This window comes from Mesoplodon densirostris, chromosome 1 (genome assembly GCF_025265405.1).
Source record: "Mesoplodon densirostris isolate mMesDen1 chromosome 1, mMesDen1 primary haplotype, whole genome shotgun sequence".
In the NCBI taxonomy this organism is placed as follows: Eukaryota; Metazoa; Chordata; class Mammalia; order Artiodactyla; family Ziphiidae; genus Mesoplodon; species Mesoplodon densirostris.
In genome coordinates, this window is record NC_082661.1 from 15989618 (window position 1) to 16007359 (window position 17742).

The following is a 17742-nucleotide window of genomic DNA, read 5'->3' on the forward strand; positions in this document are numbered from 1 at the left end:
ATCAAGTGGGATTTACCCCAGGGATGCAAGGTTTCTTCAATGTATGCAAATCAATCAATGTAATACACCACATTAATAAATTAAGGAATAAAAACCATACGATCATCTCAATAGATTCAGAAAAAGCTTTTGACAAAATTCAACATCGATTTATGATAAAAACTCTCCAGAAAATGGGCATAGAGGGAACCTAGCTCAGCAAAATAAAGGCCATATATGACAAACCCACAGCAAGCATCATACTCAATGGTGAAAAACTGAAAGCATTTCTATTAAGATCAGGAACAAGACAAGGATGTCCACTCTCACCACTCTTATTCAACAGTTTTGGAAGTCCTAGCCACAGCAATCAGAGAAGAAAAAGAAATAAAAGGAATACAAATTGGAAAAGAAGAAGTAAAACTGTCACTGTTTGCTGATGACATGATACTATACATAGAAAATCCAGAAAACTACTAGAACTAATAAATGAATTTGGTAAGTTGCAGGATACAAAATTAATGCACAGAAATCTCTGGCATTCCTATACACCAACAATGAAAAATCAGAAAGAGAAACTAAGGAAACACTCCCATTTACCACTGCAAGAAAAAGAATGTAATACCTAGGAATAAACCTGCCTAAGGAGGTGAAAGACTTGTACTCAGAAGACTATAAAAGTGATGAAAGAAGTCAAAGATGACAAAAACAGATGGAGAAATATACCATGTTCTTGGATTGGAAGAATCAATATTGTGAAAATAACTATACTACCCAAAGCAACCTACAGATTCAATGCAATCCCTATCAAACTACCTATGGCATTCTTCACAGAATTAGAACAAAAAATTTTATAATTCGTATGGAAACACAAAAGACCCCGAATAGCCGAAAGCAATCTTGAGAAAGAAAAACGGACTTGGAGGAATCAGTCTCCCTGACTTCAAACTATACCACAAAGCTACAATAATCAAGACAGTATGGTACTGGCACACAAACAGAAATATAGATCAATGGTACAAGATAGAATGCCCAGAGATAAACCCACGCACATATGGGCACCTAATTTACAACAAAGGAGGCAAGAACATACAATGGAGAAAAGACAGCCTCTTTCCCAGTGGTGCTGGGAAAACTGGACAGCTACATGTAAAAGAATGAAACGAGAACACTACCTAACACCATACACAAAAATAAACTCAAAATGGATTAAAGACTTAAATAAGGCCAGACACTATAAAACTCTTAGAGGAAAACATAGGAAAAACACTCTTTGACATAAACCTCAGCAAGATCTTTTTTGACCCACCTCCTAGAGTAATGGAAATAAAAACAAAAATAAACAAATAGGACTTAACTAAACTTAAAGCCTTTGCACAGCAAAGGAAACAATACACAAGACAAAAAGATAACCCTCAGAATGGGAGAAAAATATTTGCAAATGAAACAACAGACAAAGGACTGATCTCCAAAATATGCAAACAGCTCATGAAGCTCAATATCAAAAAAACAAACAATCCAGTTAAAAAATGGGCAGAAGACCTAAGTAGACATTGCACCAAGGAAGACATACAGATGGACAAGAAGCACATGAAAAGATGCTCAACAACACTAATTATTAGAGAAATGCAAATCAAAACTAGAATGAGGCATCACTTCACACCAGTCAGAATGGCCATCATGAAAAAAATCTACAAACAACAAATGCTGGAGAGGGTGTGGAGAAAAGGGAACCCTCTTGCACTGTTGGTGGGAATGTAAATTGATACAGCCACTATGGAGAACAGTATGGAGGGTCCTTAAAAAACTACAAATAGAACTACCATATGACCCAGCAATCCCACTACTGGGCATATACCCTGAGAAAACCATAATAAAAAAAAGAGGCATGTACCACAATGTTCATTGCAGCACTATTTACAATAGCCAGGACATGGAACCAACCTAAATGTCCATCGATAGATGAATGGAAAAAGAAGATGTAGCATATATATACAATTGAATATTATTCAGGCATACAAAGAAACGAAATTGAGTTATTTGTAGTGAGGTGGATGGACCTAGAGTCTGTCATACAGATTGAAGTAAGTCAGAAAGAGAAAAACAAATACCATATGCTAACACATAGACATGGAATGTAAAAAAAAAAAAATGGTACTGCTGAACCTAGTTTCAGGGCAGGAAAAGAGATAGACATAGAAAATGGACTTGAGGACATGGGTGGGAGGGCAAAGCTGAGGCGAAGGGAGAGTAGCATCGACATACATACACTACTAAATGTAAAATAGTTGGTTGGTGGAAGCAGCAGCATAGCACAGGGAGATTGGCTCAGTGCTTTGTGATAACCTAGAAGGGTGAGATAGGGTGGATGGGAGGGAGGCTCAAGAGTGAGGGGATATGGGGACGTGTGTATGCATATGGCTGATTCATTTTGTTGTGCAACAGAAACTAACACAGTATTGTGAAGCAATTATACTCCAATAAAGAGCTATTAAAAAAACAATTATACTAATGGCAAGAAAATGGAAAGATGTTTTCTTTCTAAGAAAGAGCAAGGCAAGATATACTCTCTCACCACTCCTATTCAACATTTTACTGGAAGTTCTAGTTAGTGCAATAAGAAAAGGGAATAAAAGATATACAAAATGGTAAGGAATAAATAAAACTGTCTTTTTTCACACATGACATGATTGCCTATGTAAGAAATCCCAAACAATCAACAACGACAACAAAAAGCTCCTGTAATAAGTAATTACGGCAAGGTTGGAGGATACAAGGTTAATATGCGAAAGTCAATCGCTTTCTTACATATTAACAATGAACAACGGATACTTGAAATAAAGACACATTTATATAACACCCCCACAAAACTGAAATAGGTATAAATCTAACAAAATATGTATAAGATCTATATTGGGAAAATTACAAAACTTTGATGAAAGAAATCAAAGAGGTAAATAAAGGGATAGGCCATATATAATACATGGATAGGACGATTCACTACTGTCAAGATGTCAGTTCTTCCCAGCTTAGTCTATATATTCAATGCAATCCCATCAAAATTCTCACAAGAATAGCCAAAACAATACTTAGAGACAGGAACAAATTCAGAGAACTAACGCTACTTGACTTCAAGACTTACTATAAAGCTACAATAATAAAAACAGTGTGGGAAAAAAAATCAGTGTGGTACCAGGGAAAGAACAGACACATAGATCAATGGAACATAAAAATGAGCCCAGAGGGCTTCCCTGGTGGCACAGTGGTTGAGAGTCCGCCTGCCGATTCAGGGGACATGGGTTCGTGCCCCAGTCCGGGAGGATCCCACATGCCGTGGAGCCGCTGGGCCCGTGAGCCATGGCTGCTGAGCCTGCACGTCCGGAGGCTGTGCTCCGCAACGGGAGAGCCACAACAGTGAGAGGCCCGCGTACCGCAAAAAAAAAAAAAAAAAAAGAGCCCAGAAATAGACCCACAAGTAGTCAACTACTGACAAAAGAACAAAAACAACTCAAGAGAGATAGGACAGTCATTTCAATAAATGGTGCTGAAACAACTGGACATCCACATGCAAAAAAAAAAAGAAAAGTTTGACAGATCTTACACCTTCTACAAAAATTAACACAAAATTAATCATAGGCTTAAATGTAAAATGCAAAACTATAAAACTCCTAGAAGATAATATAGAAGAAAATCTGGGTGACCGTGAGTTTACTGATGACTTTGTAGATACAGCACCAAAAGCACAAATCATGAAAGAAAAAAATGATAAGTTGGGTTTCATTAAAATTAAAAACCTTGACTCTGTGAAAGACACAATTCGGAGAATGAAACAGTAAGCCACAAACTCGGAGAAGATATTTGTAGCAAATACCTGAAAAAGGACCTGAATCCAAAATATAAAAAGAACTCTTAAAACTCAATGATTAGAAAACAAATAACTCAATTAAAAATTGGCAAAAGGTCTGAACAGATACCAAAGAAGACACACAGATGGCAAAATAAGCACATGGAAAAATGCTCATTATAGGTCATTAGGAAATTACAAATTAAAACAATGAAATACCACTACCTATTAGAATGGATAAAATTCAAAACACTGACACCAAATGCTCTGCAAGGATGCAGAGCAACATTCATTGCTGGTGGGAATGAAAAACAGTACAACCACTCTTACAGAACTAAACATACTCATAAAAATAAACACTCTTACCACACAATCCAACAATTGCACTCACTGGTTGAAATTTTATGTCCACGCAAAAAACTGCAAGTGGATGTTTATAGCAACTTTATTCATAACTGTCAAAACTTGGAAACAACCAAGATATCCTTCAACAGGTGAATGGATAAACAACTGTACCATGTCCATACAACAGAATATTATTCAGTGATAAAAGAAATGGGCTATTAAGCCATGAAAAAACTTGGAGGAACCCTAAATGCAAATTGCTAAGTGAAAGAAGCCAATCTAAAAAAAGGATATATACTGTATGATTCCAACTATATAACATTCTGGTAAAGGCAAAAACAATGAAGACAGTAAAAATATCAGTGGTTGCCAGAGGTTGGGCAGGGAGAGAGGGAGATGAGCACACATGATTTCTAGGGCAATTCAAACTATTCTATATGATACAGTAGCAGTGGAATATGTCATTATACATTGTGTAAACCCACTGGACCAACAACACAAAAGTAAATCCTAATGTAATCTATGGACTTTAGTTAATAATAATGTATCAATATTGACTCATCAATTGTAACAAATGTACCACACTAATACAAGATGTTAATAATAGAGGGACTTGGGGTGGGGAAGATGTGGGAGTATTGGGGAAATCTCCATACCTTTTGCTCACTTTTCTTTAAACCTAAAACTGTTCTAAAAACTAAAGTCTATTAATTAAAGGACAACAAAATAAAATGGTGGTGATAAAAACTGCAGTTGCTTTTCCAGATATGATATCTTTACTGCAATAAATAAACCCTACTCTTAGTACCTGATAAGCAGATAATTTTTTAAAATATATGAATTGTAAAGTGGGATCCAGTTTTCTCACTTTGAAAAGGAATTTACAAATATGGAAGACAGGTCTAAAATAAATCCTGTAATGTTGTATTACATCATTATGCAGTTTAGACAGACAGGGTTTAGACAGACAGACATATATACAGAGACAGAGCTATATACCCACTTCTATAAATTAAGTATAAACATGTGTGTCTTTGTAAAATTTCTCGCTCCATCTTCTGATAGGGTCTATAAACACATCAAAAAAGTAATAAACATACCTAGTCCACTAATCTTGGTTTTTAAATACCATTCTCTACTAAAAGTAATCTAGGTTCCTTGGGGGAAATGACTTACTCCAGCAGGGAAACTACAAGGTGTAAACAGAGTTGTTTTTTTTTTTTTTTTTGCATCTGTGCCAGAAAGTGTAGAAATGCACTAGAGTGACTGGGGACATGTCTAAAGAATAGAGGAGGCTTACTGAAAGAAGCTCACGATGGCCAAATCTGGGACACTTTGAACACCAAAATAAAGAATAGTAATTGATTATAGAACATTGATTAAAATAAAAATCCATCAATTGATACTGATATAAGTGAACACACAACTTGGGATATTTACAAGGAATAATATCACAATATCACCATTTGGTAACCATCACAGTGATAACAAGAATGATCAATGGATGCTAAAACTAGTGTGTAAAAGTTTAATGAGAAACAAAATATTTACATAGTCTCAAAGTATCTCCACACGGTGTTTATTAATTTAAAAAGGAAAAATTGTATCTTTACAGTGGAGAAACCTGGAAACACTTTAACCATTACTTTAACCAAGATATGAAAGTTAACCTCTGCATGAAAGTTCATAGCAGCCTCATTCAAAATAGCCCAAAGTGAAAACAACCCAAATGTCCATCAACTGATGAGTGTATTAACAATATGAGGTATATTCATACAGTGAAATATTATCCAGCCATAAAAAAGAATTAAGTACAGAAATATACTACAGCATGGATGAACCCTGAAAAATTATGCAAAGTGAAAGAAGCCAGATGCAAAATGTCACATATTGTACATTCCATTTATATGAAATACTGAGAAGAGACAAATCTATAGAAACAGAAAGTAGGTTAGTGGTTTCCAGGAAATGGAGGGAAAGGGTATAGGAAAGTATAGGATTTCTTTTTGCAGTGATGGAAATACTCTGGAATTAGTGATGGTTGCGTAGCACTATGAATATACTAAAAACCACTGAATTGTACACTTTAAATGGTTACAATGGAGAATTTTATGTTATATGAATTTTATTTCAGTAAAAGTTTTTTCCCAAAATAAAAAAAAATTCATAGAACACATTTTAGTGATCTACCAAAATGCAAACCCTGAATCTAATCATGAGGAAACATTAGACTCACCACTTTTCTTTTTTAGTATTTCTAGAAGTATAGTTGAAATCTTTTTTTTAACTTGAAAAAACTGGAAAAAATACCCAATTTATAATTACAGTTGCAAGTTGTAAATGATAATGTTTAATATGTTCCTTATGTGTTAAAACATATTGTGCTTTTATTATTGTGTTTTAAAGGAACACAATAATAGAGAAAATGACTTCAACAATAGGACAAGAAAATTTGACGTCTCTACTATCACAGAAAAGCCTTGACATAGAAGAAAAAAACGAAGATGTGGGCTCCTACTACAAGCTCTACAAACATATATGTGCAAAAAACGTTATGAGACACCTCATCTAACAAGGCTAACAAATCAAGACCATAATGGCCCTGGTACTCAAAATTGTTACAGCAAATTAAAAGTCTCTTAGCAAAGGATAATACAATACTAATTAATAAAACACCCTAGCAATGCAAAAGGAATCATTTTTGAGAAATGGGAATTCCTATAAATACAGGATGTTTTAGATAGTGCTTCTGTGGTACTATATTAATTCTGTACTTTAAAAAATCTTTGAAATCACATATACTTGAAATATGTTTTCATATTAATGCTAATCTGGTTACATGAAATGATTTCTTCTAGCTTCTTAAATTTGGTATAATGAGAATTAGTTTTACATTAAAGTATTCAAAGCTAGTTTATTAAACTATCAAGTTTTTGTGATTTCCTAAAAATGTAGCTGTCAGAGGTTTTGGAAAATGATATAAGACAATTTTATAATATGTTATTAGTTACTTATATTCTACTAAATACTGATGAACACACTATTCATGATGTTTATCCTTGACAATTTCTCTGTATAATGAGTGTCTGAAATATAGTATATATGTATACTACATTTGTACTGCATACATATAATAATGAGTGTCTGTATAATGAGTATCTGAAATATAGTATATATGTATACTACATTTGTACTGCATACATATATGCATTTGTTGAATATATAACTAAAATAACTATTTCATAGGATACATACATTACATATGGGTGTGTGAATGTATTCAAATTTAGGAGAAACTGTCAAAATGTTTTTCAAATGCTTCTACTGGTTTATACACACTTGGATTATCAATATTGTAAATTTTAACCATTTAAGTGGACGTGTAGTGGTACCTGAATGTTATCTTAATTTAAATTACCCTGTGGCTAATAAGGTTGAGCAACTTTTAAAATGAGTTTTGGTCATTTGGATATCCTTTTGTTCAAGTCGCTTGCCCATTTTCTCTTGAGTCATCTGACATTTTCTTGTTGATCTGTAGTACTTCTCTACATATTTGGGAATAGAGACCTTTGTTGACTTTATGAGTTGCAAATATCTCCTACACTGCAGCTTGCCTTTTCACCTTCTTAGTGATATTTTTTAGACATACATAGTTCAGTCTATCATTTTTCCTTTATTAAGAGTACTATTTAAATACTATTTTTAAAGTCTTTCTTTGCCAACAAAAGCAAAGATATTTACCCGTTATCTTCTACAATATTTATTATTTTACATTCCATACTTAGATTTACAATTGATCTGAAACTAATTTTTGCATATGATTTGAAGCAGGGCCCCAAATTCATTTATTTCAATTGTATACCAATTGGCCCAGAATAATTTATTGAAAAAACGACTCTGTAGTGCCAACTTTGTTACACTAAGTGCCAATAAATGTGTAGGTCTGTCTGGGGAATTCCTATTTGCTACAGTGGTCTATGTCCCTATCTTTGCAGCAACACTTAATTACTGTAGCTTCGAATTCATGAAATCTAGTAGAGAAGCCTTGCAGCTTTGTTCTTCTAAAAGTTTCGGTTTAGCTATGATTGGCCTTTTGCATTTTCATATAAATTTTTAAATAAGCATGTCAATTTCTAAAAGAAAAATACTTTCTGCAATTTTGTTTTGGGATTACATTAAATCTAAAGATCAATCTGGGCAGAACAGATATCTCTACAATATTGTTTCAATTAATTATCATTATGTATCTTCCATTTATTTAGGTCTTCAATTTCTCACACGGTTTTTGAGTTTTCTATGGAAAGATCCTGTGTATATGTCATTACATTTACGTCTCACATTGTTGATGTTCTGATGATAAACTGTATTGCTTTTATTGTATTGCTTTTAAATTGTATTTAAAATTGTATTGCTTTTAAATCATTTTCTAATTGTTCCTGGTATACAGAATTATATTGGATTGGTTTTCTTTATATTGACCTTATATCTAGCAACCTATTACCCATATATCTTTTATACTTTGTTATTCCCTTTAACTTTAATTGTATTATTGCACTGGCTGGAAATGCCAATACAATGTTGAATAGAAACACTGATAGTAGCCACTCTTATTCATTCCTAAACTTAAAGGAAAATTTTTCAACATTACACTATAACGTTTGCAATAAAGTTTTTCTATTGGTTTGTACCTTTTACCACACAAATAGTTTGCTTCTATTCCTATTGTATTTGAGTTTTTATCACGAATACTTGTTAAATTTTATCTAAACTTTCCTTTGCAACATTTGAGATTATATGCCTTCACTTCTTTATTCTTTTAATGTGTTAATTACTCTGATTTTATGAATTTTTAATTAACCTTATATTCTTAGAGTGAAGCCAAATGATGTATTATACTTTTCATAAATTGCTGGATTCACCTGATATTTTGTCTATCTATTTTCATGAAAAATATGACACTATAATTTCTTACCTGTAATATCTTTTTCATAGTTTTGTATCAAAGTTTTGCTAGCCCCATAAATTGCAAAATAATTATTTCTGTTCTCTGAAATTTTGTGAAGGACTGGTATTATTTCTTAAATATGTACTTCTTAAATGTCTGGGCAAATTCACCAGTAAAGTGATCTGGGCCTGGCGAGTTTTTGAGTTTATTTTGTCTTGTTTTGTTTGTGTTTGTTTTTTAAGAGAAGAGCATTTCAAGTATAGATTCTAATTCTTTGCTATAATGTTATTCCAATTTTCTATCTTTCCATGTGTCAATTCTGGTTTCATTTTTCTAGACATTTGACATGGTTCATTTGATTTTTTTTAAATTCACTGTCATACAGTTGCTTATCATATGCTTTTATTATCTTTTAATGTCTGTAGAACTTAATGTCTGTAATGTTCTTTTTCATTCTGGATTTGGTTATTTGCGAGAGATTGGTTCCATCCCTCAGTATCTGTGAGAGATTGGTTCCAGGAGCCTCACGGATATCAAAATCCACAGATGTTCAAGTCCCTTATATAAAATGGCATAGTATTTCCATATAACCTACACACATCCTCCTGTATACTTTAAGTCATTTCTAGGTCACTTATAATACCCAATACAATGTAAATGCTATGTAAACAGTTGTAAATACAATGTAAATGCTATGTAAACAGTTGCTGGCGCATGACAAATTCAAGTTTTCTTTGCTTTTTGGAACTTTCTGGAATATTTTTTAATATTTTCAATCCATGGTTAGTTGAATCCACAGATGCAGAGGACCAACTGTAATCTTTGTTTCTAAATCTGGGTGGGGATTTATCTATTACTCTTCACAAACAACCAACTTTGTTGATTTTGGGGGGCTATAGGATCATCTCTATCATATGTTTGTTTTCTATTTCACTAATTTGTACTCTATCTCCTATTCTCTTTCTTTTCCCTATCTTTATTTACTTTATCCCTTCTTTGGAATTAATCTGCTGTTCTTTTCTTTTAACTTTTTTAACTTCTTAGACAGATTTTTAAGCTTTTTAAAATCTTTCCTAATAAATGCATTTAAAGTTATAAATGTCCCTCTTGGCAGCATCATAATCATCTTGATTTTGATTCAAAAAAGTTTTAAATATTTTTATATTTTTTGTATATTTTCTAAGCAGCATAGGGCTAGGTTTTATTTTTATACCCAGTCCAAAATACTTTAGCTTTTGACTGGAATATTTGTCTCCTACATTCAGTGTAACTGGAATATTTACTTCCTCACATTTAGTATAATTATGACATATTTGGAGTTAAATATACCATCTTCCTTTATATTTGTCCCAACTTTACTTTGTTCCCTTTCTATTCCTTTCTTGTTTTCTTCCAAATGCATGAAGTACTATTCTAATTTTTCCCTCTATTCACCTGTTGGATATACAGTGTTTTACTTTTATTTTTTGTTGTTACCTAATGATTACAATATAAATCCTTAACTATTAATGTCTACTATAAATTAGTTTTTTGTCAATTCCCATATGATACAAGGACCTTAGTAATGTTGAACACCATTTACCCTTCTTTCTGATTTATGTGCTGCTATTATCATCCATTTAAATTTTGTATATGTTTAAGCCTCTATTACTATTATAGTATTACATAATAAATAATCACTTAGATATACCCTTTCCATTTCTCTATTCCTTCTAGTATCTAGGATCATTTTTCTTCTTCTTCAATATTTTGAAGATCTATTTAGCATTTTCTTTATTTATTTAGTGTTTGCTGTATTGCCGGTCTGCTGCTGTCAAATTCATCTTGTTTTTCTGAAAAGTCCATGTTTTCCTTTCATTTTTTAAGGGTTTGTCACTGGGTGAAGAACTTTGGACTGATGATATTTTCCTTCAGCCATCTGAAGACTCCATGTCTTCTAGATTCCATTTTTTCAGTTAAAAAACCAGTTGTCAGTCTTAGTGTTGCTCCTTTAAAGAGAATATGCCTTTTTCCCCTCTGGCTGCTTTTCTCATTCTATTTGGGTTTTCATCAGTTTTACAGTGATATTTTTAAGTGTAAGTTTCTTTGTACTCACCCCCTTGGTACTCAAGGAATTTCTTCAATTTGTAGCTAGCTATCCTTTGTCACTTTTGAAAATTCTCAGTCATTTAAGACTTCAAACAGTGCTCCACATTATCTTCTCAATCCTCTTCTTCTGGACCTCAATTACATGCATGTTAGAACATTTCCACAAGTCCCTTATATTTCTTTCCCTGTTTTATTTTTCATTCTTTGTCTTTCTTTATTTCAACATGGGTATTTCCTTCTGACCCATCTTCCATTTGGTAAATCCCCCCTCAGCTGTGTCTAACCTGCTGTAAACATATCCAAAGAATTCTTAATTCACTTAATCTACTTTCCATTTCTATAATTTCCATTTGATTCTTTAGTAAAAGTTTCCAGTTGTCTGTTAATATTTTCCTACCTTATATTTTAATTTCTTGATCATAAAATCCTTATTATTTTAAAGTTTCTGTCTGAAAATGCCATTATCCTATAGGTATATTTCAAATGGCTGGGTTTTTTTCATGGCTTTTCTTTTCCTAAGCCTTATTATTTTTTGTTTTGTAACAAATATTGTATATGAAATAATTTGAGACTCTGTATGATATTGTCTTCCTCAAGAGAGGATTTACTTTTGCTCTGCCACGAGTTAGACTATGGGCAGAGCACCAAAACCAATGAAAGACCATGATGATTCAAAGAAAAGTTTATACTCACTCATAGGTTTAGAACTTCAGGAATCAGACTACATTGTGAAGTGTGTAACAAGACCCCTATTCCTTGGCACACCTAGAAATCCATTTTGGTCCTCCATATTGACTGACGAAAGCTCTGCTCAGTTTCTCAGGCAGTTTTCAGGATTTATAATTGTCTCAAGGACAAAAGTTGTGCAAAATGCCAATCATACCTCCCTTTTCATTCTATCTCTCCTTAATCTTGACCAACAAATAGGACTGTCTTTATAGTCCTATGATGCCTTAAAAAGATGTAATTCCTAATTTTTCTCAATGGAAATAGCAGTCCAGGATAATCCATTTCCCCATTGAAAAAGAATTTCTCTAAACACACATTTACTAATAGCTCAGCAAGGTAGCCTATCTACTAAAATATAATACTGCATTTTATTAAACTAAAAAAATGAAAATTAGGAAAATTACCCAAAGGAAAAGTCTTCATTTTTTAAATTTCATCTTCCTTTTTTCAAATAAAGTGTAAATTAGAATATATGTTCGAAAGTGACAGTGAAGAGGAAAGAACAAATCACAAATTGGTGGAAAACTGTATTTCATTTAAACACATAAAGTAATTTCATATAAATTTAAAAGAATGTTTAGTGTTTAAAAACAAAAAGGGGACCACTTCCCAGGCCCTACAAAAGAAAATGAGTACAACAAAAATTCTATTTTAAAACTTGTATACCTAGAAAAATCAATAAGCAATTCACTAAATAGAAAACACGAGTGCAATTGAACACAGAAAAATATGCTTATTCACTATAGCAATCAGGGTATGCACATCAAAATATCAGTACAATACCATTCACATCCACTGCACTGGCAAAAGGAAAATATCCTCATAATTACCAAGTGTAGGTGAGACTACGAAGAAACAAGGACACTTATACCTTGCTGGTGGAAGTATACATTATCACAGTGACTTGAGAAGCAATTAGGCAATGGGTAATAAAGTTAAGGATGGGAATATCCTCACACACAGCAATTTCACTTTTAGGTATGTACCCTAGAGAAACTGGCATATGTGAAATGACCAGTACAAGATATACAATGTACTTCTGAGCAATCTACTCACCAAGTCTTAGTGTTAACTTCATATTTATAAAGGTCATCTACCAATCCATATTTGTTGCCTGGTAATGCTTTATAGCCTCCATGAACATAAATGGACTTTGTTATTTCATCATACACACTGGTATGGCCATATCCACCTTGAACAATAGCTCCTTTAGTTTCCGGAACAAGCCAAGTGTTTGATGCTGTAAGAGAAAGAAGATAAATCATGAACTCAAATAGTATTTAGAAATAAAACTAAAATACCACCAAACTACCAACAAGTTCATTCTAATACCACATTTTATAAGTAAAGTATACCTAATAATCATTTAATTTAAAAAAATTATTAAATATGTGCTAGGTGGCTAAGAATCCACCTGCCAATACAGGGGACACAGGTTCAATCCCTGGTCTGGGAAGATCCCACATGCCACGGAGCAACTAAGCCCATGTGCCACAACTACTGAGCCTGCACTCTAGAGCCCACGAGACACAACTATTGAGCCCACGTGCCACAACTACTGAAGCCCGCGTGCCTAGAGCCCATGCTCTGCAACAAGAGAAGCCACCGCAATGAGAGGCCCGCGCACCACAACCAAGACCGAACGCAGCCAAAATAAACAAATAAATAAATTTATTTTTTAAATAAATAAATAAATAAATATGTGCTAGTTACTATGTTGGGTGCAAGGGATTGAAGGTAAGTAAGACTGGTCTTTTTGCAAATTTTAATTAAACTCTGAAATATTGAAAATACCTAATTTTTGTATGTGAGAGAGAAAAGGAAAACTTTATTCTCACATACATTTCTGTATTTGTAAACAAACCTGAAAAAAAAGACTTAAATAGTTTATGAGAGCCTATTATGTCACAGGCTCTGAGTTTAGTCACTGATATTACAAAGACTAAAATTAAGATATGACTTTTGCCCTTAACAATTTTTAGCACTCTGCTGGTCTTTTATCTCTTGGTAATGAGTCCCACTGTCCCTTCTAAGAGTGCTTTGTATTATTGATAAAAACCTAAAAATTAAATTTCCAAGACTCGCTGACAGATGTGTTACTGTCAGGTTCCACCAATGAAAGTACTGGGGAGAGCTTAGAAGGCAAAAGGAAGAAAGATTCTGCTTTCTTCTCTAACAGAAGGTACAGGTAAGTGACTACAGTAAGTAGTGGCAGTGGTGGTTTTATAGCAACAGCAGCAGGGGTACCACCTGCGCAGTGGCAGCTGTAGCACCTACAGTAAGTAGCTCAATTACAAATGTGGTCCTAATCTCCAGCCTGGGTATGTAGCAGCTCCAGATTTCTGGGTGATCTCCTCATGTTGGTGTCTCTAGTATTTTTGTAATTAACTCCCTATATTAAGTTCCCATTCTGCTTGATATATCTAGAAGGGACTCTTATTTCTATGGCAAATTCACTAAAACAAGCCCCAATCATATGAAAGACATGTTTTTAAAAATATGAAGATGAAAATACACATCTCCTTGGCCTTAAAAAATTTAGATTATAAAGAGCAACTATACAGAAATCTATTATTAGTCTTTAAATATCCACCCAGACCACACTTCCATCTTCCCCCTAACTTTTCACCTCAACTTAGGCATACTAGACAACTCACTGAAAATACTCAAAGCAAATAACAGAAAATAAAGATGATACTTAAGAATTCTTCACACCTACACAATTTTAAGGTACTGTAGAATGTGATACTTCAACAGTCATAAAAGTAGTCATAAAAGAAGCATCAAAAAGGGTTGTTAAAGCCAATTTTACTTAGAGAAAACTAAACATATCTGAAGAAACTTCAGAGTACTCTTGTAACTAATGGGCATTACATTTTGGAGGTAATTTCCAAAGAATGAAGTTAATAATAACTTAGGAACAATTTCTTTAATATACTTCAAACACTTATTAAAGCCATATATATATATATATAGCCAAACTGAAGGTTTTCATGGTTTTATTCATTCTCTTTTTAACAAAAAAAGATAAACATACTTCTTACCAAAAAATATTATAGCAATAAAGAGGTGTATAATGCAAAAGTGAATGTTACCTTCTGCTTTAGCCCACTATCTAGAGGTATTTTTCACAAATTATTATGTTCAGAATATTTTCAAACTATAATTCTGAATATTTTATTACAATATACAAAACAAATGTATATGACTTGCATGCACATACATACCTGTAAATATTTGTACAAAAAAATTATGCTATTTTACGACTATTTTTTCACTTAACATCTGGGACATCTTTTCAGGTCCCATTTTTCATTTTTTATCAGCTAAATTCCATTGTATTGATGATACATAACTTATTTAAGTAACTCTACATTGTGACTCATTTAGGTTTCAATTTGTTCTTAAAAACAATCATGCCATAAACTAAAAGTTGCTCTGGATCCACTCTAACAGACCTCAGAAGCAATCCCCCAAAATGCTTACAATGGAAGCTTAACCCCATGTTAGTACAAAGTCCAACAATCTTTAAAGGAATACAGCAAAGTCCAGCAGACAACAAGGTAAAAACATACAATGCTCAAAATGCTTTAAAAAATTAACAGGCACAGAGGGCAAAGAAAATATGACCCATAACAAGAAGAAAACTCAATCAATAGAGACAAATAACAAAGATGATAGAATTAAAAGAAGAGAATGTTTAAAAAGCTATTGTAAATATACTCAAATATGTTCAATAATGTTACAGAAAACATGAACATGATAAGGGAAAAATGGAAGATAAAAAAGACTCAAACAGAACTCTTGGAAATGAAAAATACATTGTATAGAATTAACACAAGATTAGATACTCTGTGAGAAAAGAACAATGAATTTAAAATATTGAAATAGAAACTATCCAAAATGAAGCACAGAAAAAAACAAACAAAAACCCTAAAAAAAAAATGACCAGAATATCAGGGACCTGTATGACAATATCAAGTAGTCTAATCTACTATGATACAAGTACAAGAAGTGTGGTGGTAAGGTAGACAGAAATGATGTTTGAAAAAATAGTTTCTCAAATTTAATGAAATCTATAAATCCACAAAACCAAGAAGGTCAATGATACACAAGCAGGAGAAAAAAAAAGAAATAAAGAAACCCACACCAAGGAATAGTATGAAGTGATTAAGATGAACAAGCAGAAAAAAATAAGAATGCCACTTGACTTCTCAACAGAAAGCATGCAAGTCAGAAGACAGTGAAGTTACACTTTTAAACTACTGAGAAGGGGGAAAAAACCCATTAACTCAGAATTCTATACCAAAAAATAACTATCAAAATAGAATTCTATATCCCACAAAATATTTTCCAAAAGTGAAAGTAAAACAAAACCTTTTTCAGATAAAGGAAAAAAAAAAACCACAGAGAGAATATATTATTGCAGACTTGCCCTATAAAGAAGTGACCAAAATAAGTTCAAGCTGAATGAAAATGATACTTGAAATCAGACAGGATCTGGATTTATATAGATGAATGAGGAGTATAGGAAGTATCTGATATGTGGATAAATATTAAAGGTGTCATTTCTCATCTTCCTTCCCAGTAAATGATAATTAAGTGTCCAAAACAAAAATTATAACAATTTGTTATGGTCTTCATAACATATGAGATATGATATTAAAAGAGGGAAATGCAGGGATACTAGTCTGAGTTTCTGACACTATATGTGAAGTGGCAGAACATTAATTAAAGGTAGAATCTGAAAAGATAAATAAGCATATTGTAAACTCTAGAGTAACCTCTACAAAAATAAAATTAAAAAGTACTTAATAAATTAATAGTCCTACAGATTCAAGAAGCTGAGCAAACCACGAATAGGATAAATTCAAAGAAATTCACACCACAATGAAATTGCTGAAAACTAAAAGTGCAGAAAACATCTCAGAAGCAGCTACAGAAAAATAACAAATTACCTACAGGGGAACAACAGTTAATGACTATGATTTTACCCTAAGAAACCATGCAGGACAGAAGGAAGTGCTGAAAACTATAACTATAAAAATAACTATAACTCAGGATTCTATATCTAGCAAAAATATCCTTTAGTGATGAACGTAAAATGAATAGATTCTCAGATGTAAAAAAAATTAAGCTGATCCATGGCCAGCAGACCTACTCTAAAGGAAATACTAAAATAAGGTCTTCAGGTGGAAAAGACAACAGAAGGAAACTGGGACTGAAAGAGGACAATTTATCATTAGAACCAACAATTCTAATTGTGTAAACACCCAATAATATAACATCTAAATGAGTGAAACATACATGTAAAATAGATAACCAACAAGGACCTACTGTATAGCACAGGGAACTATACTCAATATTTTGTAAGAACCTATGAGGGAAAAGAATCTGAAAAAAATAGATATATATGTATACATAACTGAATCTCTTTGCTCTACCCCTGAGACTAACACAACACTGTAAATCAACTATACTTCAATTAAAATTAATTAATTTTAATTATATATTAAAAAATTAAAAATAAGTAAATGAGTGAGGCAAAAACTAATAGAACTTAAAAATGAAATAGATATATCCACAATCATAACTGGAAGTTTCTACACTGGTTTTTCAAGAACTAAGAAAAATACTGAACAGAATATCAGTAAAGATATAGAAGACGTGAATAACTCCATCAACCATAATATAATTGGCATTTTTAGAACATCCGAACCAACTAGAGCAGAATGTAGATCTTTGCAAATTCACATGTAACATTCACCAAGGTAGACCATATTCTGGGTCAGAAAATAAGACTCAAGAAAAA

General features: G+C 32.7%; 1 protein-coding gene across 1 annotated transcript in view; it reads right to left on the reverse strand.

Annotated features, from left to right (window-relative positions):
• ATRNL1 (attractin like 1) overlaps positions 1–17742 on the reverse strand; it is a 730282-nt gene that overhangs the window by 606052 nt on the left and 106488 nt on the right. The window contains exon 9 of the mRNA XM_060100355.1: positions 12987–13170. Coding sequence (XP_059956338.1) covers positions 12987–13170 — 184 coding nt within the window. The remainder of the gene's footprint in view (positions 1–12986; positions 13171–17742) is intronic.